General features: G+C 40.9%; 1 protein-coding gene across 3 annotated transcripts in view; it reads right to left on the minus strand.

Annotated features, from left to right (window-relative positions):
• Window positions 1-1,445: 1,445 nt before the first annotated feature.
• Window positions 1,446-22,850, minus strand: part of kiaa0930 — a 156,114-nt gene continuing 134,709 nt past the window's right edge. For all 3 annotated transcript variants that reach the window (XM_070552683.1, XM_070552656.1, XM_070552712.1), the window contains one exon: window positions 1,446-1,985. In XM_070552683.1, the coding sequence (XP_070408784.1) occupies window positions 1,945-1,985 (41 nt within the window). In that variant the 3' untranslated portion in view covers window positions 1,446-1,944. The remainder of the gene's footprint in view (window positions 1,986-22,850) is intronic.

Consider the following 22,850-nt stretch of genomic DNA (forward strand, 5'->3'; position numbering starts at 1 on the left):
GCAAATTCGTTCTGACCAATCTAAATCTTCATTGTCAACGTGCCAACTTAACTTTAACAAACGTGATATCGTAACTTCCGTAAGTCTTACATTCAGCTAATCATCTACTGTGATGTATGCGGCATACGCAGGATCCTGAGCCTATCTGGTACAGACACTGGCAGTAAGTCAGGTTCGTTTCCAGTGAGAGTTGGACTCCACCAAGGCTGCCCTTTGTCACATATTTGTTCATAACTTTTTTTGGACAGGATTTCTAGGTGCAGGCAAGGAGTTGAGGGGATCCGTTTTTGTGGCCTAAGGATTGAGTCTGCTTTTTGCAGATGATGTGGTCCTTTTGGCTTCATCAGAGCGTGGCCTCCGACTCTCACTGGAGCGATTCACAGCCGAGTGTGAAGCAGCTGGGATGAGAATCAGCTCCTCTAAATCTGAGACCATGGTCTTGAATTGGAAAGGGTAGAATGCCTTCTCCCAGTCAGGTATGAGGTCCTGCCTCAAGTGGAGGAGTTTAAGTATCAAAGGGTCTTGTTTACGAGTAAAAAAAAAAGATGGACCGCAAGATCAACAGGCATATAATGGGCCATTCCCATCTGTACCGGGTCGGCCCGGGCCGGGTACATACCTGGGTGGCCTGGTATTTTTCCGGGCCAACCAAGGCTCATTCTCAGCCCTCTTCTGGAGGGGGTCTGCTTCAGGCCGACCAGGGCCAACACACCCACTGCTGACAGCAAATTCACACCTTCCATTAGAGCAAGCCTCTGATTGGAGGGTAGAGTCAGCCCACATGGGCTTAAGACAAGGATGTGTGGCATCAACCGGGCTAGGCTGGGGCCGACTGGGGCTACCCGGCCCGGGCCGACCCGGTACAGATGGGAATGGCCCATTGGTGCTGCATACGCAGCCATGCAGGCGTTGTACCAATTTCTCGTGGTGAAGAGAGAGCTGAGCCAGAAGGTTCAATTTACCGGTCGATCTAGGTTCCTACCCTCATCTATGGTCACTAGCTTTGGGTAGTGACCCATAGTGCGAGATTGTGGATACAAGCAGCTAAGATGAGTTTTCTCCGCAGGGTGGCTAGGCTCTCCCTTAGACACAGGGTGAGAAGCTCGGTCATCCGGGAGGAGCTCAGAGTAGACCTGCTGCTCCTCCACATCGAGAGGAGCCAGTTGAAGTGGCTCGAGCATCTAGTTCGGATGTCTCCTGGGTGCCTCCCTGTAGAGGTTTTCCAGGCATGTACAACCGGGACGAGACCTAAAGGGAGACCCAGGACATGCCTTGGGATTCCCCTGGAGGAGATGGTCCAGAGAGGGAAGTCTGGGCTTTGCTGCTTCGGCTACTGCCCCCGCGACCCGACTCTAAATCAGCAGCTGAAAATGGATGGATGGATGGATTTATTGAGATTTAAATTTAGAATATTCTGAGACTTTAATAAAAAGGATAGGAAAACATTTGTTTTTATTTCATTTTTATTTTTTATGTCCCTTTAAAAAACAAAAAGCCATTCCTGACCCTAAAACTTTCTTTGACCTTTCAAACATGACGGATGGTTTTAATGATCTGATAAGTCAAGTTATTTCGATCCTGATCAGTTCCTGGGTCAGGACCTTAGAACCTAAAGCCAATGTGCCTTAGTCAGGAAAGCAGCAGATTATTTACAAGAAAACACATTCCCTTCCTTCTGATTCGAGGTCAGCCAATGCCTGCTCACACTGAGGTAATGTGATCCTGAAGCCAGGCCCGTTTCCATGCAGACAACCTGGGACATTGCAGGAAGTGGAAAGAAATAAGGAGGCACTTCTTAATTGGCTGGTTTGTCTGTGGCGTCTCCAGGTGAAAACAGGTGTTTAGTGCAGGTCTCTTTCTTGCCTCGGGGCGGGGCTGTTGTAGCTGTCTTGGGGGCCTGATGGAAGAGGCACTTGGTACTGGTTCTAAGGGAGTCCAGCTCTGCTATGTCATCAGGATAGGCTTCTGCCTCACCTCTAGGATATCTGGAACACAAATACATACATATTTATGTACGTACATATAAATAATGTATGCTCTGATAAATACTTAGTAACTCATGGAGTCCCACAGGGCTCTATACTTGGGCCAAACTTATTCATCCTATATATTGTCTTTGTCTTTATTTGAACATGCGTACATACACATAGTAATACACACAACATAAGTAACTTCTCCTTCTCGTTTTTTTACACATGTTCAAAAGGGAATAGGAAGAAGCATCAGCTTATTTAATCCCAACCCTTTCTCGACATCAAATAACTAATAGTTATTTAATGAGTCAGTAACAATGCCTCCAAACAGAAACAATGTGGCTGAGGAGGAACTGGAAGAGATCACTGAGCTTTATGTCAGAAGAAATTATAACAGTGTCTAAACAACAGAAAGCGATAATGGAATTAGTGGAGGAGGTTAAAGTCCTGAGAAGAAAAAATGAGGAAAAGGACTGGAAAATCACCTTACTGGAAGAAAGTGTGTCAGAACTGGAACAATATTCAAGAATAAATGATGTAAAAGTGACAGGACTTGAAACAACACACCAAACCTATGCAAGAGCAACAGCTACAGAGAGTGGAGAACCACCTGAACAAAAATTAAACAACTTAGAAAGGCAGGTAATGGACTTCCTTGGTAGCAAAGGGATACATCTAGAGACCAAGGACATAGAGGGATGTCATCCTCTTCCATGTGAAAATAAAAAATCCGAAACCTGCAATCCTTATCAGATTTGTGAACAGAAAACACAAGACAGAACGTCTTAAACAAGGAAGGAAGCTGAAGGGAACCAATGTATATATAAATGAACACCTAATCAAGACAAATGCCAGAAATTAGCAATGAAGCTGCTAAAAATACTTTAATTAGTTGTGTTTATAGAGCACCAGGATCATGTATTGGGACATTTAATGAAAACAAATTATTGAACTGGTTGATCACATTAAATACAAAACATTATTTCTATGTGGGGACTTTAATATTAATTTAGAACATGAGGCTGGACAGATAACTAAGGATTTTGCAGATTCACTGTATAGTGTAGGTTTATTTCCCTTGATAAACAAGCCAACTAGAATTACATCTCGGACTGCAACGACCATTGATAATATATTCACTAACAATAAGGATGATGTCAGGAAAACAGGGATATTAATGACGGATATTAGTGACCATCTACCTGTTTTCGCAGTCTTCAAATACAAACATTTCATGAAACAAAACATCACCATGAACTACAGAAGAGATAAATCAGTTAAAGCCATGGAGGCATTAAACAAAGATCTTAATAAACAAAATTGGAAGGAGGTATATGTCAGTGATGTCAATGCTGCATACACATACTTCATGAAAATACTGTTGAAGTCATATAATGATAATGAATCAAATCTACAGGTAAAACGGAAAATCTACCTTGGATGACTAAGGGATTAAAGAACGCGTGTGCAAAAAAGTACAGAAGCGTATTACCGTCAGTGCAGGGAAAAAAACTCAGGACCAGGATCGCGTAATAACGAGAAATGTTCTCGTTAAAACGCGATATAAAACACGTTCAAACGAGAAAGTTTCTCGTTATTACGAGATCCTTTCTTGTTAAAATTAGAAACTTTCTCGTTAAAACGTGATTTATATCACGTTTTAACGAGAACTGTTTTTCAAAATAACGTGTTCTATAACTTGTAATAATGACATGATTAATAAAGGTAAAACGGCGACATCTCGCGGGATGTTTGAGTCTCGTCAGGAAGAAACGGATGGAGACTCCAATGGAACCACTTTTTGCCTTTTTAAGTCAACGTAACTTGTCTGAGGAATGTATTACTGCAATGAGGAGAGACAAAGTAGGTGACACATTTTAGACGCGTACCTACCTGAAATTAGAGTCGATTTAACACAGTTCTATGTTACTGAATGTATCTGCAGTGTGGTGCCGACTACTGGTAATAATAACACCCAGTTTTAAATGACATTTACTTGTATTTTACCCATCTAAGCCTAATGTATTCATAACCTATGCTTGTTATAATGATTATTCATACGTTTATTCACTTTTCATTGTGTGGCACAACAGAGCAGTAACTTCAGAACATTCTATTAGCCTTCACGAGCAAGTTAATGACAGCTGCCTTTATCAGCGCCATAAATTAATCCAGTCAACTACTGGCATGCTTTAATAGGTAAATATTTGATTTTATACTAATCTGTGCTCAGTGTGTTGAAAACATATGTTAATTCATTAAAAAAACAACTGTAAAAGGTAAAAATAACTGCTTTATTTACAGATTTGCATCTCTGAGGCTGAATGCATGGATGACAGCTGTCCAGCTCATCTCCAGTGATCTGATTCTAACCTCAAGACTTTGGGAGGAATAAGAAAACCACGACGGTATTAATGGATGCAGACAGGGAACGATTGCATTCCCTTATTAGGGCATACTTTTCATTAGGGTTAAAACATCAAGAAATTTTGCTGTCACTCAGCGCTGTTGATGGAATAGTGATCAGCCTCCGGACACTTCAAAGGATTATGTCAACACTGAGGCTTCACAGAAGAAAAAACAAAAGTGACATTCTTGATGTTGCATTATTTCTTGTAGAACAGCTACAAACATTTGGAAAACTACATGGATACAAACTGCAACACCTTAGATGCATACAGGAGGGCTTTGTTGTCACTCAGAGTACAATAAGACATTTGTTGAAAATTCTGGATCCCAGAGGGGTGGAGTTGAGGCAGCGCAATCGCCTCAGGCGTCGACTGTACCACAATCCTGGACCAAACTTTGTTTGGCATGTGGATTCTTATGATAAACTGAAGCCATATGGAATTTGTATCAATGGGGCAGTGGATGGTTTTTCCAGGATGGTTATTTGGCTTCATGCATACTCCACAAACAGTAATCCCAAAGTTATTGCTGGATATTTTATTTCAGAAGTTGAGAAAAGAAGGGGCACTGCAACCAGAATACGTACAGACATGGGGACAGAGAATGGCACAATGGGGGACATACAAAGATTTTTACGTCTTGATCATGATGACAGCTATTCCATAAACTGCTTCATTGTAGGATCCAGCAACCACAACCAGCGTATAGAGAGCTGGTGGGCTTTCTTAAGGAAACATCATGCACAGTACTGGATGAACCACTTTCAAAAACTGAAGGATTCAGATGACTTCACTGGTGACTTCTTGGATAAGCAGCTGGTTCTTTTTACTTGTTTGAACATCACTGAGGTGTGTTAGAGTTTAATAGTGATACATAATGTATAAGGAAGGATGTGCACTTAAGTGCATAATACGGTATGTACTTAAAGACGTTTCTTTGCTTGTTTTTCAGGGAGAACTCCAAAACGTTGTTCATTTATGGAACACCCACATCATCCGTCGGAGTAGAAATGTCACTGCTCCAAGTGGCCGACCCTACATGATGTACACACTTCCACAGATTTTTGGTGGACAGAATTATCTGAGGCAGGTTTCTGATCAAGCAGTGGAAACTTGTAAAGTACAATGTCTTCAGAGAGGACCATACCCATGTGATGAGACAGTGTTTGAACTATCCTGCATTCTGATGGCAGAAAACTTTCTACATGCACCCTCCACACCTGATGAAGCAGTTGAATTGTACTTATTTTTAAGAGCTTGCATACGTACAAATTTATGACGCTTGTGATATTAGCTTTTTTTAAAAAGGAAATTTTGCCCTGCAAAGGACTGGTCATGTGCCTATGGTGGCTCCACCCCTTGCCTGCAGACAGTTGGTGATAGACACATCTCCACAAACTAAAGGATGTGCAGTCAAGAAAATTGGTGGAAAATAAAATAAAATGTTTCCTGCTTTTCATCAACTTATATGTATATTGCTTTAAATTAGACCCTCACATGCACCTACTGATTTCATCATGATGTAAGAATGTTGCTGCTCAGCTTGATGTTGGAGAATTCTTGTTGCATATGACAAGAAAAATGTCGGGACATAAATGGAGAATTAACAAAATACAATCCTACCTTTACTCACTGCTCGGTATATATTCTAAATATAATTTTCATTATTTATAAAAGCAAGACTTTCCTGTTCTCTGTAACTGAACACTGAAATCAGTTATAAACTGTGATGAATATGATTTGGGTATGGTAAAATGAGCTGAAAAATAAAGTGTCACTCCTTTGGTAAACACTTGAGTTTTATTTGAACAATCTCTGTGAAAAATGCATTTTCAAAAATACAGTAAACATTTTTTTCCTCTAAAATGTAACAGTAAAGGAATGTGGAGGAACATTAACATGACATAGTAACGTGAATTAAACAAATGCTCTGAAATATCCTTTTGGATGGAGGTTTTCCCTCAAGAAGAATCACTAAAAGGTGAAAATACAAATCTCAAAATTGAACATGAGAAAAAACTTAAATACACATCAAAAACAATTTTAAAGTAAGTCTAATGTGAATCTGGACTTCATTATGCTCAATACATTACCTCAGAAAGGAATATAAAAGAAAAATTATGCTCTTTCCAAAAACATGACATAAAAATAACTGAGATTTACAGCATGTTTTATATTGTTTAACTCAAAAAAAAATCTTAAGATCTACTGCAATATGACCCCTTAAACTAGTTATTTATGTGTTATTATTTTTTTTACTTTCTGGCAGCAATAAGAAAAACGTATTCATGCTATAGTTGTGCATTGCCTTTGTTTGTGTTCCTGACATAATCTTGCCTTTATTTTCCTGAGTGAAATGCAAATTTTCCTTTTGAACTTCGTAGCATACTGATAACACCTGAATCAAAACATTTTAGATATGTTGGTGCACATTTTTTCCATTAAAAATTTGCCTTTTTGGCATGGAAAAGATCTTAACATGATATTTATCTTCAGTCTCACACAATGTCCATGTCAAAGCACCTTTGGCTGCTCAGTATGCTGTCAAACTCCACACGCAGCTCTGGGAAAGACAGGTAAGTCCAAGGTAGCTCCAAGACTGGACCACATGTATGCGCAACAGGCCGTCGTGCTACTCCATCTAAAGATGTGAAGAGAACTTCAATGTTTTTAATACAAAGCACATCTGAGCCAGTGGTGAATCGCAGAAACTTTCTGAGGCCTGCCTGATCCAGTCCTCTCACATACTGCTGTAAGTACCTCAGACTCTGGCTCTCAGCTTGTGTAGCAGGACTCGCTTCAAATAACTTAAGAACCTTTCTCGCTGTAGGTTTCATGTTCTCATACATTTCTACAATATTCAGTTGGCTTCTGAAGGCATGTGCAAATGTTGTTCTTGCAACTTGTGACATTTTATCAAGAGCATACTTTGGCTGTTGAATGATAAGCTTATGTGCAACATTTAAAAGCTCAGCTTTCAAGTTTTCTCTTGTTGGAATTGATTTAGCACCCATACGATCTAATAGGTCAATCAGTTCATCATGTTCATCACCGAGAAGATCATCCAGTAAAGCCTTGTTCACAAGATCCCTTTCTTCTGGACTGATGTAAGAGAGGAGAGACTCAAACAGTAAGTCAGGTGACACTGAGTGTTCCCCAAAAACCAACGCCACTGTGAAAGCTGGAGCAAGACGGCAAGGAAAATAGCCATGATCCTGAAAACCCTTAACAAGAATGCGTCCAACTGATTTCCATTCTTCTTCCTGCCACTTTGGTGTAAGTAATGGAACTCTCATGTCCTGCCCTTCAGCAAGACAATCCAAAAACTCTGTCCAGAAAGCTGAATAGACATCTCTGGAAATGCCATCAGCATCTGCTCCCTTCTCATCTATGAAAGTAAATTTCAAAGGGTAGGTGAGTATGTTGGGATCTTTGAACTGTGTGATTAGTTCATCCATAAGCTTTGTCCTATGAAGTATAATGCTGACATTAACAACTTCAAATCCAGACTGCTCAGTGTTCCTGTGTGCTTCGCTAACTGAAGAACTGACATTAGGTGCAGGTAGCATAAATGTATGTGTAGGTTGCTCTGTTAGACTGGAAGTAGATGGCAGTGTACTGATTGTTAAAGGCTGACTGTTTGGATTTGCCAGGTTATGGGCAGATGATGGTTGACCAAGAATCACAAAGTTTCCTTCATCATTTGACAGATTGGACAAAACAAATACTGGGCCCATATCAGGAGGTGCAGGATTCTCAGTGGGAGTAGATGTAGATGGTGCAGAGTTGTTTGAGAAAGACTGGTTTACAGGACTCACAAAGTTCTGGGAAGTTGATGGTAGATTAAAACTCACAGATTCCCCTTCATCATCTGATGAAAGGGGCAGAGTGTCAGCAAGTTGCCATGCCTGAGGTTCACCGGTGTAAGGTCCTACCATAACCTCAGAGGAGTTAGATGACTCTGAGAAGTTGTTTTTTTCTTCTGGTTCATCGTTCTCCACTCTTTCATCTGGCACATTGATGAGTTCTGTGATTGTCAGTTCTTTCCGTTCCTTTGTGCAAAGATAAAATCTTAAAATTCCCATTTTCAGCAGGGAATAAAGTTCTCCTACTGTCATGTCTTCTTCTAAAATGTCATCCTCTTGATAATCTAAAATATTACAAGTGAAATCTTCCAGTTTTCCCTTTTTAGATTGTCCATTAGGAAAAAACAGCTCCTTTGCAATGCTTAAAATATCAGATTTTTTGGCTTCTTTTGGCACATCCACTCTCCTCGTTCCTCCTCCATTTTTCTTGCGTTGTTGCTTGCCTTCATGTATCCATCCTAACTCAACCTTTCTTGTCTTTCTCACAGCCAGCTTGTTATTCCTTAAATAGGCTTTAGAGTGTTTACGAGTTGAATATGATTCTTCTTGGTCCGACTCCTCTTGATTTTTGTCAATTCCCATCTTTCTTCTGAGTTTTTGAAGCAGTGTCTGTCGCTGCACATCTCTCTCACCTTTTCTTTGGTACTCTGAGCAGAATCTCCGTGTGGCAATCCTGTCACCATAGATGGGAATGTAGGTGGCCAAGCTGTTATCATCCATGCTTGCAATAGCTGATACGTCAATCTAAAATCACAATAAAATTGAAATTATTTCTAAATAAAATAAAACAAAATAAACAGTTTTAAATAACACATATTTGCTGAACTTTATAGCACAATTTGATACATTATATATTCTCCAAGAGCAAAACAATAAATATATTATTTTACTGTGTGTGTTCCTTCTAGAGCTTTGTCATTTCTACACAATGGACAGGAGTTACCTTTTCTAAATATCAGAAGCTGAAGACTAAAATGTTACATTTATCCATAAAAACATATATTTTTTTAGATTTTCGTAATTTATAACATTCTGAAGTTACTGCTCTGTTGTGCCACACAATGAAAAGTGAATAAACGTATGAATAATCATTATAACAAGCATAGGTTATGAATACATTAGGCTTAGATGGGTAAAATACAAGTAAATGTCATTTAAAACGGTGTTATTATTACCAGTAGTCGGCACCACACTGCAGATACATTCAGTAACATAGAACTGTGTTAAATCGACTCTAATTTCAGGTAGGTACGCGTCTAAAATGTGTCACCTACTTTGTCTCTCCTCATTGCAGTAATACATTCCTCAGACAAGTTACGTTGACTTAAAAAGGCAAAAAGTGGTTCCATTGAAGTCTCCATCTCTTCTCCCTCCGTTTCTTCCTGACGAGACTCAAACATCCCGCGAGATGTCGCCGTTTTACCGTTATTAATCATGTCGTTATTGCAAGTTATAGAACACGTTATTTCGAAAAAATGTTCTCGTTAAAACGTGATATAAATCACGTTTTAACGAGAACATTTCTCGTGATTACGAGAAACTCTTCCTGAGTTTTTTTCCCTGCACTGACGGTAATACGCTTCCGTAAAAAAGAATAATTTATAAAGGATTTTTTAAATTGCAAACAAGGGAAGCAGAAGATAAATATAAAAAATATAAAAATGAATTGGTAACAATAATTAGGAAGCAAAAAAAAAAGATTATTATGGTAATCTATTGAATCAGAATAAAAATAACACAAAAGCTACTTGGGGAATAATAAACAGTATGACTAACAAAGAGAAAACAAAATCCAGTATTCCAAATCACTTTGTAGAGGACAAAAGAGATATTTTATATTGATAAAGAAATCACTGATGAGTTTAATGATTTTTTTGTAAATGTAGGTAGGAGTTTGATGGAGAACAAACCAAATAGAAGATAAATTGACCACAATGACTAGTACTGTCAATAGTATTGTCCTTTGCAAAATAGATAAAGAAGAAATACGAAACATTGTAAAAAACTGTGGAAACAAACGATCAACCGATTATCAGGACCTGGACATGATAACTGTTACCATCTTGCCACAGGAGTCCCCCAGGGCTCTGTGCTAGGACCTCTTCTCTTTGCCATATACACCACCTCACTGGGTGAGATCATTCGATCAAATGGCTTCTCCTCACCATTGCATTTCCTTTAACTTGTCAGTTTCTGCGTCCCCACCTCCTGCTCGCCGTTTGGTTAGTTCTCGTTTTCTTAATGAGAGCACAGCTAGCAATTTTTCTGCTGCTTTTGATCCACCCTGTTCTTCTGATAACGACCCACCACCCTGTTCTTCTGATAACGACCCAGATTCCTTAACTTCTCAGTTCAGCGAGCACTGCCTCTCCATTCTGGACAACATCTGTCCTGTCAGAACCAGATCAGTTCCTGCAGTGAACCCTACTCCCTGGTTCAATGACAGCCTTCGCAGCCTGAAGCGCCAATGCAGAAAAATTGTGCGTTTGTGGAAGAAAACCCATCTCCACGTCCATCTGCTGCACCTAAAGGATCTTCTGACATTCTTTAACTCTGCAGTCAGAGACGCTAGGGTTTCCTATTTCTACAACCTGGTGTCCCAGAGCAAAGGGAACCCCAAGGTGCTGTTTAACACCATCAGCAGCATCGTCTCTCCTGCCTCTCCTACAGCCTCCATCCACTCTGTTGCAGACTGTGAGAACTTTCTGTCTTTCTTTGTGGACAAAGTCAATAAGGTTAGATCTAGCATCTCTCCTTCAGCCTTATCGCCGCCTCTCCCGACTCCAACCAGGCCCATCATCCTAGAAAGCTTTGCTCCTGTTTCTTTGCCTGAGTTAACCAAACTAGTTAACTCTATGAAGACCTCTGCATGCCCCCTCCACATCTTACCCTCATCTTTGTTTAAAAGTGCTTTTCAGTCCATCGGTCCCAGCGTGCTCTCTATAATTAATGCTTCTCTGGTCTCTGGTCAGGTCCCTGCTTACTTTAAGAACGCTGTAATCCACCCGCTTCTTAAAAAACCGAGTCTCGACCCCTCTCTCCATAGCAGCTTCAGACCCATCTCTAAACTTCCGTTCATCTCCAAGATCTTGGAAAAGGTTGTGGCTAAACAACTCACAGCTGCTCTTGATGAACATAACATCTATGATAGCTTCCAGTCAGGTTTTCGTAGAGCTCATTCTACTGAAACAGCTCAAGACTGAGATCCTCATCTGTGCCCCAGACAAGCTGGTTCCCAAAGTCAGAGACTCTCTTGGTCAGCTTGCTTCCCACACCAAACCTTCCATCAGGAATCTTGGCGTGACCTTTGACCCAGCTCTCACCCTGGATTCTCATGTCAGTTCTCTTGTTGGCTCTTCCTTCTTCCATCTCAGGAACATTGCTAAGCTGAGGCCCATTCTGTCCCGCTCTGAACTTGAGACAGTTCTCCACACCTTCATCTCCTCACGCTTAGACTACTGTAACTCTCTTTTCACGTGTCTGAGCAGAACCTCCCTGAACCGTCTACAGGTGGTTCAGAAGGCCTGTGCTCGGCTTCTGACCAAGTCCTCCAAACACACCCACATCACCCCGCTTCTCCTCCAGCTTCACTGGCTGCCAGTCAACTTCAGGGTTCATTTCAAGATCCTGGTTCTGGTCTATAGGGCCTTACATGGACAAGCACCATCTTACATTGGTGATCTTCTAAGTCCCTACACCCCCAGCAGGTCCCTGAGGTCCAGTGATCAAAGCCTACTGGTTGTGCAGCACCAGGCTAAAGGTCAAAGGTGACAGATCATCTGCTGCTGTGGCCCCCAGACTCTGGGCCTCTCTCCCCCTGAGCCTGAGATCAGTGGACTCAGTGGTCTCCTTTAAAAAGCAGCTGAAGACTCACTTGTTCAAGCTGGCTTTTGTATGACCTTCTTCACCTCTCTCTCTTTATTCTGCTCTCCCCACCTATTCCACCTTCGTCAGGATCCACTGGTTTCCCTCTTTCCTGTTCACTCTCTCTCTTTCTTAACATTTTTTCTTTTAAATCCCAATTGCCTATTTTTGCTCATTTTAAATATATTTTTAAACATTTTCTAAATGCTTTTTTATATTTTAATTTTTTTGTTTTTGTGAAGCGCCTCGTGATTTTTATCTAGAGAGGCGCTATAGAAATTATATTTTCTTCTTTTCTTTCTTCTTCCTACCACTGCTATGCAGACGACACCCAGCTCTATCTGTCATTTCCACCGGACGACCACACTGTCTCTGCACAAATATCAAACTGTCTCTCTGACATATCAAAATGGATGAAATCCCACCATCTCCAACTCAACCTCTCTAAAACTCATTGAACCATTCACTTACATTTGTAATCTATCACTTTCTACTAGAAATTTTCCTGATTCAATGAAAACAGCGAAAGTCATTCTTTTGTACAAGAGTGGTGATAAACATAGTTTCAAAAATTACAGGCCGGTGTCACTGCTTCCACAGGTTTCTAAAATATTGGAAAAAGTATTTGCATCAAGGTTGGATAAATTCATTGAAAAAAATAATATTTTACACAATGAACAATATGGGTTTAGAACTAAACTTTCCACAGCAATGGCAATGATGGAATTAACGGATGAAATATTGACAGCAATTGACAATAAAAATGACTTTGTTAGTGTTTTCATTGATTTGAAAAAAACTTTTGACGTCACTGATCACTCAAGGTTACTTCGAAAATTAAGTCAGTGTGGAATAAGAGGTGTGGCTCATCAATCGGTTAGAACTTATTTAGAAAAAAAGGAAACAGTTTGTTCATATAAAGGACCATAAATCAAAACTGTGTGAAATTAATTGTGGAGTGCCACAAGGGTCAGTCCCCGGACCAAAACTGTTCATTTTGTTTATTAACGACTTGGTAAATGTATCTAAGACACTCGGTACCATTCAATTTGCAGATGATACAACACTGTTTTACTCAGGATCAAATATTGAGGAGGTGGCTAAAGTGATAAATGATGAACTGATTAAAATTAAAAACTGGTTTGATATAAATAGATTGACACTGAATCTTAATAAAACAAATTTTATACTGTTTAATGATAAAAAGAACAGTGATGTGTCATTGGAAGTAGATGGGTTTGAAATTCAGAGAATAAAAGAAATTAAATTTCTTGGAGTTCTTATTGATGAAGACTTGTCATGGAAATCCCATATTAGTTACATAAAAGGTAAAATTGCCAAATCCTTAGGAGTATTACATATTGGGGATGAGCGAGTACACCACTATCTGTATCTGTATCTGTACTCGGAATGGGCATGGCATAACCTCAAAGTGGGCATGGTTTAACTGGAAGTGGGTGTGGTTTACATCAAGTCTGAAATTGATATGGAATGATCAGAAGTTGCTATGTGTATTGTTTATTTGAAAACTATTTACAGAGCAGCCATGGAATTGAGATTAAATGTTTTTGATCACAATAGTAAAGGAACTATTACAGAACAAGTTTTTCAATAAAATCAGAACATTAATATTTAAGTGCATGGATTAATACATCTGAACTCATGCAGTAGGAACTAGGAAATATGAAATGCTAGAACCAGACACAACTTTATGTATATTTTTTTATTTTAATTTGATTAAACTGATTTTTTTCTTAACGTTCTTGGCATTTCGCCCCACACAAAGTTAAACAAAACAATGTTGATTAAGGTGTGTGTGTCTGAGAGAGATACAGAGAGGGTGAGAGGGAGAGAGATGGAGTTAAAAAATAAAAAACCCGACCGGAGCGGAGGTAGCGTGTGACTGATGCAGAACGTCAGCTCTGTCTTGTCAAATGCACCATGTAAGTTACGAAAAAAGTAACTTTAAATATTCAACTGAAAAAGAGGCGAGCTGAAGAAAACCTAGGGAAAACTGAAGAAACGTGAGCAACAGTGAAGCAATCACAGCGAGATCCGTTACCGTCTGTGTGTGTGCGTGGATGAGCCGCACGGACTGCGCTCCTGGCTGGCTGCAGAGTTTTGTGTGTAGGGAGGGATGGGAGCTCTATGTGACTGGCCAATCACAGAGCGTGAAGACAGTCAGTTATCCAATGAGGATTTTCCTTCAGCACGATTACAGATATTTATTAGGTTTACTCGTTTCATGCTCGTATTCGTCAAAAATGCTTTATCCGTACCGGATACTCGTCTGAAACGAGTACCCGGCTCATCCGTATTACATAGAGTCAAGTTTTTACTGACTAATTCTGGTTTGTTGGCATTGTACAATTCACTGATTGTTCCATACTTGACTTATTGTGTAGAAATCTGGGGAGCAACATACAAAAACTACACAACCCTCATTTATTTTACAGAAAAGAGCTCTGAGAATCATCAACTATAGTGGCTGTAGAGATCCATTGAACCCGTTGTTTATGAAATATAAATTACTGAAATTTCATGATTTAAAAGACTGGAAATTCATACAAACCATGTATAAAGCCAGTTTAGGTACTCTGCCAACAAACATTCAGGGGATATTTGAAAAGAGAACTAGTAATTACATGCTGAAAGAAACTGATGTGTTTACGAAACCCAGATTTAGAACTAAAATTAAGGAGTGAAATATATCTGTAAATGGTGTTAAATTATGGAATAAACTTAAAAGGGAAATAAAAAAAACTGTCATTTAATATATTCAAAAATGTACCAAATTGAGTGTACTAAATAATTATGAAAATGTAACCTGCAGGTGGTTCCCAGAATATCTAAACTTAGGATGGGAGGCTGATCTTTTAGTTATCAGGCTCCTCTCCTGTGGACCCAGCTCCCAGCCTTATGGTTGGTTTATGCTTGATGCGTCTGCAAGGTCCGCACGGCTCCGCGCGGCAAAATTGCATCATTTTAACAACCACGCCCCTCCACCGCGCCTCCACATGGCCCAAAATTTCCGCACCGCGCACCTAGGAAATTTTCTAACCACGCGGACGGTCGGACGCGTGAAAACATGGCGGACCGGCAAGAACTAGTATGGCAGAGGTTGGTAAATACAGACATTTGTATGATTCAGCTCTCAAAGATCACCGTGATCAACATGTTAATAATTCTTGGAGAGAAATAGCTCGCACTGTCGGAAAAGACGAGGACGCTGTTAAAAATGCTGAAATGCCATGTTGTAAACAGTCATTTCTACTTCTACTATGGTGTAGTGTTGAATGCATGCCGTAGAGCTCCATGCTGCCCCCTACAGTTTTGGAGAATATTGGCTCACCGCAGAGACAAGCCGCATGAACCATAAACGCTGCGAGTTGTGAAGCGCGTTCCATCCGCGAGCCGCATCACCGCGCGGAAAGTAAATGCGTAAAGCATAAACCAAGCTTAAGTCCGTGAGGCAGACACCTTGTCTACTTTTAACACTAGAAGTCACAGAGAAGGGTCATTTAACGTTTCTACCTTTGGAACCCAGAGATGGGTCGAGTGACCTGAAGGATTTTAGCTAACATTGTATAATGAGTTGTGAACAGCATCTTTTGTTTTGTAAATAAGGTTTTCCAGGTCCAGCTGTGAGCAAAGACCAGAAGCATTTGTGTCTAAGTCAAGAGGACTGAAATTTCTGCATGAGAAATATACAAAAGAACAACTGTTATTAGTTTCCATGCTTTTTATTTTTGTCATAAAAATTATACAAAAAAATACAAGGAATAAAACAATTTTACACATATTTACACTAAGCTGCAGTGGGGCGCTGAATGTGTGTGTGTGTGTGTGTGTGTGTGTGTGTGTGTGTGTGTGTGTGTGTGTGTGTGTGTGTGTGCGTGCGTGCGTGCGAGTGAGTGAGTGAGTGCATCAGTCTGCACTGACAGAACATACCTGGCACTGCCAGGGTATGACTCTGGTACATTTGCCACGTGTATATTTGTAGCAGCCAACACATCTCACAGTTGCACACTTGTTTGTGCAACGATGGTTGACCTGACACGTTGCCCTTTTGCCAGGGCTGGGTGTAAAAGGTTTTAGCCAAAGCAGTTTCTCCTTGTGTGCCTTCTTCTCACTCACGTGACCGTCACCCAACTCTTTTGCAAGCTCAACCAGGAAGTTCACCCGTCTCTCCTGCACCCCAATGCATGTCTGATAAAGCACATGTGCATTCAGTGCTGCCATGTCAATCATGTTGTAGAGCACGGCGACTGGCCATCTCCGTGTTCCTGCACGCACGCTGTACTCCCGCACCATTTGGTCCATCACATCCACAATGGCCTTAGCCATTGGCTCTCCAGCTGTGGCGTAAGGTTCTATTGGAGTGATATGGAGACACGTCCCCACTTGTTTTTCACACCACACAGTGCCATCTTTTGAGGACTCTGTCAGCTCACTCCCCATCCGAGCTCTCTTTTTTTGGTAGAGTTGTCTCCTCACCTGCAAGAGAAACAATTTTAAATTAACTTTTTGTTTGGCTCTAAATAAAAAGAGATAGGCAGGAAATGAAAATAGGTAGTGTGAGAAATCTAACCTGATGACAGCTCAGAGTCCGAATCTGGTTGTCTTCTCCATCTGAGTCACAAGGGTTAGCCTGGCTCACGATCAGTTCCAATGCCTGTTGAGTGGTTAGCCTCCTTTGCATTTTGTTTCTTGTCAACAAAATAGGTGAAGCAGTCACCTATTTATCCTCCACAGCACTAAAGGCTGCATGCAAATTTCTGTAGCTGTTGCTCAGGACGGCCCTGCAAAAAATGCAGCTGGGGGATGGGCAGACACTCTCAGGAGCAGCTTACACTCAGTCATTTTGAACCAACTTATCCCCCAACTTTTGAACAAGTTTAAGTTGATTTACAGGTTTTTTATTTCAATTAGTTTGGCTCATTTCTCGAAACTGAGATGACATTCCCAAAATTCAAGGTGTATTTGGCAAAATCCTCTATATGGTTTAGCAGTGGCGGCTGGCCAGTAGAGGGCGATAGGGCGCCGCCCTCCCAGTTTCCCCTGTGTTTTTAATTTTTATTTTAAAAAATAAATAAATAAAATTAACAATTATCAAATATTCTAAGTTAATTGTGTGTTTTGTAACAAAAATAAATCATATATATATATATATATATATATATATATATATATATATATATATATAGGTCTCTGCCGGTCTCTGCCGAGCGGTGGAGGCTGTGTGCTGTTTTTCAATCGCCCAAACAAGACGGGACCAGCTGTCCAATTGCTGACAAGAAAATCAAAGGATAGGAATGGGAATGTATCCAATCAGCGTCGACGTTGTTTCAGAACGTTTCAGAAGCATGATGGGCGATAGAGCTACCGCCAAGGCTTTCGTTGGTGTTCGGTAGAACTCGGAGAGTCTCAACTCCAGCACGTTTTTGGTCGTGACGCATACGTAGACAGTGCGCCTACAACATGGATACCGGATCTCAGCAGCCACTGAATTCAGTTCGGTCTCCTCCAGTATCTGTTCGAGAGGAGAACTATGGTGGAAAAACTTAATGTCAAAGAGCTTGGACCAGATCAGCCCGACGTAAAGATAAGCCAGCAGGAGGAGAGAGGTAAACTGTACACACTACGCTTCTCCCAAAATTGGTACACCAGGAAGCAGTGGCTAGCTGGATGCAATCACGCTAATGCGTTATTTTGCTTTCTGTGTTTGTTATTCAAAACGGCTGGGATCCACAGAAGGTGGATGTGGAACTTGTGTCTCATTGGGGACTCCATTCATTCTCTGACTGAGGAATGCAGCGCATCAGTGCAGCAGCCAACAAAGAAACGGAGGACGTTTGGACAGGGAGAACAGCAGCTGGGTGCAGAGGTAAGCTGTACATTACATTTCTGTAAACAAGACAATCAGAATCAGAAATCCTTGGTTGTCCCACAAACCGGGACATTTGTTTAATAGCATGTTTAATGTGCAATAACTGTAAAAACTAATTTCAACACACATACCCATTATACATATTTAATCACGTAAATGTGTATTTCATGTAAATTTGTACATACATCAATCTGATTCCATTTTACTTGTTACACTTCTGCTGCAGCAAACAAATTTCCCAGCTTTTGGGACAATTAAACATTTCTGATTCTCAATGAGATGTTTTTACATTTGAAGTAAAAACATCTGATTCTCAATCAGATGTTTTTACCTCAAATGTAAAAACATCTGATTGAGAATCAGAAATGTTTTATTGTCCCAAAAAGTGGGAAATATGACATTTGTAAGAGGATACTGATGACATTATTTCCTATGAAAGTGTTTCCACTTTCCATAAGTCCTAACAGTGTAAATTTCTGGCATTTTGTCTAAGTAGTGTTTACTACCATTACTGTAACAGTGACCTGCTCATAATTTTTGGTGTTCACTCAAATGTTGAAATTAAACAAAATGTTTTTGTTACTTGCCTCTTGCATTGCCTATTTACCATTTATGGTCATGTTATTTTATGTGCAATTTAATGCAGTATTTTTCAACCTTGGTCTGCAAGGCAGCGTGCCAATAGTCAGACACACCTGGATTAATCAGTTTGTCCAATGATATAAGACAGGAAATAAAAGAGCTGTGCTTAATTCAGGAAATAGTGAAGTTGTGCACAAAGCTCAGAAAGCACAAGTTTGTTTAAAAAAAAATAGCACAGCCCCACCAAAAATATTTTTCACCAGCCGCCACTGTGGTTTAGCGAAGCACCATGGAACAGCAGCACAATGCCATATCTCTACCAAAACAGTGAAAACTTCTCTTACGTTTTCATGTCTCATGTTTCTAGTCCTCTCACATTTGGCAAAATGACCTGGATAATGCAGCACAACATCATGTGACTTTTGTGTGAACTCATCTCTCCTCCCCCCCTGCTGATTCCTCTGGCAATGGCCACATTTACAAATGAAGGGATGCTAATTGGAGCTATCAGAGTCATCCGTGTGGACTAAAACCGGGCGTACACTGTGCGACTTTTTCACTCGCAGCATTCAGCTTCAGCTCAAACTGTACAACTTCCTCGCAGAGCAGATCTCACGAGTCATGTGCTCACACTGTACGACCCGGTTCTCGCATGCGACCTGACTGCTCACACTGTACGAGTGGCATGAACTACCGTAGCTAAAAATTAGCCAGTAGATGACGCAACATGTTGGGATTACAAACACGAAGAAGAAAACCCCGGAAGTAAACACGAGGGAAAACGAAAACAACGCGTTCGGCTCCGAGCAGAATAGCGCCTGCATGCTCGCTGTTAACCGCAATAATGCCCGTGAAAACAAGACGTTTGTCTTTGGCTCTTCTTGCCATCATGTGTGTCGATGAAAAGAAAAAGAGAAGACGAATGTGGACAAAGAAATGGCTGGGCAGACGTTGCCAGTATGGTTTGTCAAATCTACAGCGGGAATTGGAGGTAAGATGTTTGAAATGATCTTTTTCTTATGTAACTACAGTTGTATCTATGGACTTAAATTACATTTTGACCAGCTGATGGACTTTGGGGTGGTGGGTGGAGTGACAACCGCCATTTGTAATGCTGTTGCATTGGTGTGTGAAATAGATCGATGATATGAAGGGGTTTCGGGACCTTCTCCGCGTGTCTGTGGAAGAATTCAACGACCTTCTGGAGAGAGTGACCCCTCAAATCATCAAGAGAGACACACACCTGAGGAAGGCGATCAGTCCTAGGGAGAGGCTCTCTGTGACACTGAGATTCCTTGCAACAGGCAAGAATATACACACACACACACACACTCACACACTCACACTCACGCACACATCCAAATCAAGTTTACACATTATGAAACACTTTCTTAATCTTTATAGGTGAGACCTTCAATTCCTTATCTTTCCAGTTCAGGATTGGGAGCACCACACTGAGTCGCATTGTGATGGAAACCTGTGCAGCCATAGCTCTAGTATTACGTGAGGAATACCTAAAGGTAATTTTTTCCCTGCCCTAAAACAGCTCATTCACCTGTTCATCCACCCATCACGCTGTGCAGAAGCAATTTATTCACCTGCTGATGTAAATCTGGTGTGTTTGATCAGTAAAAGCTGTAAAACATGCTTGATAAGGACCCTCAAGTAACAGAGTGGCATGTGGCACATCACAGATTCATGCACATACAGTTGGAACGTAAAAGTTGTTATTGAAGCGTGTTTACATTCTGAGGATTATGAACCTGTTGAGTGATAGTGAAATGTGATGCATTGCACCAGATTTAGCTAGAAGCTAATTTGCATCTGCAGTCCTGATTAAACCTGAGACTAATATAATGTATCACCATGTACTTCTTCCACAGACACCATCAACTGAGACTGAGTGGAAGGTCATCGCTAAAGACTTTGAAGACAAGTGGCATTTTCCACATTGCATAGGGGCCATAGATGGGAAACACATCTTCATTCAACCCCCTGCCAACAGTGGAAGCACGTTTTATAATTACAAGTCAAGGTTTTCCATCATACTTACGGCTGTAGTTGACACAAATTATAGATTTGTCTATGCAAGTGCAGGGACACAAGGAAGCTGGAGTGTTTGCCCATTCTGATCTCAGAGAGGCTATGGACACAGGCACTCTGAATGCCCCTCCTGATGCAACCCTGCCAGGCACTGACTCCACGATGCCATATGTGCTCATTGGTGACGAAGCATATCCCCTTAGGCCAGATCTGATGAAACCATATCCATCATGAAACCTCAACCATGATCAAAGGATTTTCAACTACAGGCTTTCCAGAGCACGCCGTGTTGTTGAGAACGCATTTGGAATTCTGGCCAATCGCTTTCGCGTTTTCAGAACCACAATCTGCCTGCATCCAGACAAAGTTGTTGCAGTTGTTTTTGCAACACTTTGTCTCCACAACTTCCTCCGACAACAGAGATCAGATGCCTACACACCACCTGGCTTTGTGGATTCTGAAGATGCAAACCATCAGCTGGTCAGTGGCACATGGCGAAGTGAGGGAGCCCTTCAGTCAGTTTCGGCAAGCAGAGCTAGGAACCCCTCAGTGGAGGCTAAGAAACAGCGTGATGTGTTAGCCCAGTACTTTGTCTCACCTGCAGGAAGAATTTCCTGGCAGGAAAACATGGTGTAGCTTCATATGCGTTAAACTTCTGTAAATAAAGCGAGAGCATTGGTTCCACTCAGTCATTGGCTCAGATGGTGTTCCTGTGTGGCTGTTAGCTTTCTCTGAACAAGAACCAGACATTGATTATGTGTACGGAACTGCATTTAAAGACTGATTTCAACTCTTAGGGTGGATTCTTTTGAAAATTCATAATGTGTGGGAGTGGAGTGATGCATTTTCTTATGTTTGTAACATTTGTGAGCAGTACATTAAAGAATTTTTCTAAAGAGTTTTTATTTATGAAAACTATTTAAACAATGGCAGATAAAAAAACAGTAATTTACATATACACCAAACAACCTGTGTGGGAGAAAAAAGGACAAACTTTCCCTTTTTAAGACAAAATGATTTAAAAAATACTAAAACAAAGGTACTATTGATAAAAGTAATGAACTAGTCTGAGTTGAGCAGGTGTCTGTATGACACTGGTGATGGTGATAGCAAAAAGTTGTCATTCCGTGGTGGCTGGAACTGTTGCGTGTGGAAGGAAGGTGCAGGACTGACATGGGGAACAGGACATTGTCCAGCCTGTTCTGCTTCTTGTGCATCATAAATTAAGTTCATGATGCTTCTCCTGAGCCTCAGCTGTGAATGTTTGTCCTTGACATTCCACATTTGTTTCTTTGTTTGTTTATGTTTATGTTTATGTGCTTAGCAGACGCTTTTACCCAAAGCGACTTACAAATTTTTTTTAACCTATAGAGCTCCGGACCCCACGTGACTCTCAGTTAGTGGACGCCATATTGGCATGCAAAAAAGGTAAACAAACACGGATGTAACCATGAACATGAACGGGATCCGCTTGGATTTTACTTCGTTGGAGTTTACTTCACACTTTAAAACAGAAGAAATCGTTTTATATAGTCAGAAATTAAATAGACTAAACATCTCCGACCCTTACCGTGCCCCTGGGATACTTTTTTAAAACGCCAGAAGCTGTCGGAGAGCGGACTTCTTACCGGCACAACACCGGACCTGACCGGGGAACCCCTTGGGATTTACCCGGAGGAGCTGGCTCCGGCGGCTGGGGAGAGGGAAGTCACGCTACTGCCCCCGCAACCCGACTCCGGATACGCGGATGAAAATGGATGGATGGACAGAAAAATAACAGATTTACACGTAAGTAGTCTCGGTGAGACAAATAATAGCAATCCAAAGTGCTTTTTATGTGTGATCTGACAATTGATCAACCATTGCTTAAAAATTAAATACAGCTTAGCCGGTTAATCGCTGTCATCATAAAACACGGAAACGGCAGCACGCAGAACTCACGAGGCAACGTTTTACGTGACGTTTACTTGTTGCTATGAGTAATAAGACAGAAAAAAGCCATGCCAAAATAAGTTTAGGAAGCCCACTAAGAATTGTAATAAAAGCATTTAAAATAAATACCACACACAGTTGAGGAAACGTTGGTTTAAGTACCTGATATGAAGCGGTCGCTGCATAAGCGAAAACCTTTACTCTCGGGATCCCACAGCTTCATTTCAGCCCGGTCACTAGCGCGTTTTATTACAATGATCCAACGTTTGCGGCGCTCCGGATCTTGGGGAAT

Source organism: Nothobranchius furzeri, chromosome 1, assembly GCF_043380555.1.
Source record: "Nothobranchius furzeri strain GRZ-AD chromosome 1, NfurGRZ-RIMD1, whole genome shotgun sequence".
Classification (NCBI taxonomy): Eukaryota; Metazoa; Chordata; class Actinopteri; order Cyprinodontiformes; family Nothobranchiidae; genus Nothobranchius; species Nothobranchius furzeri.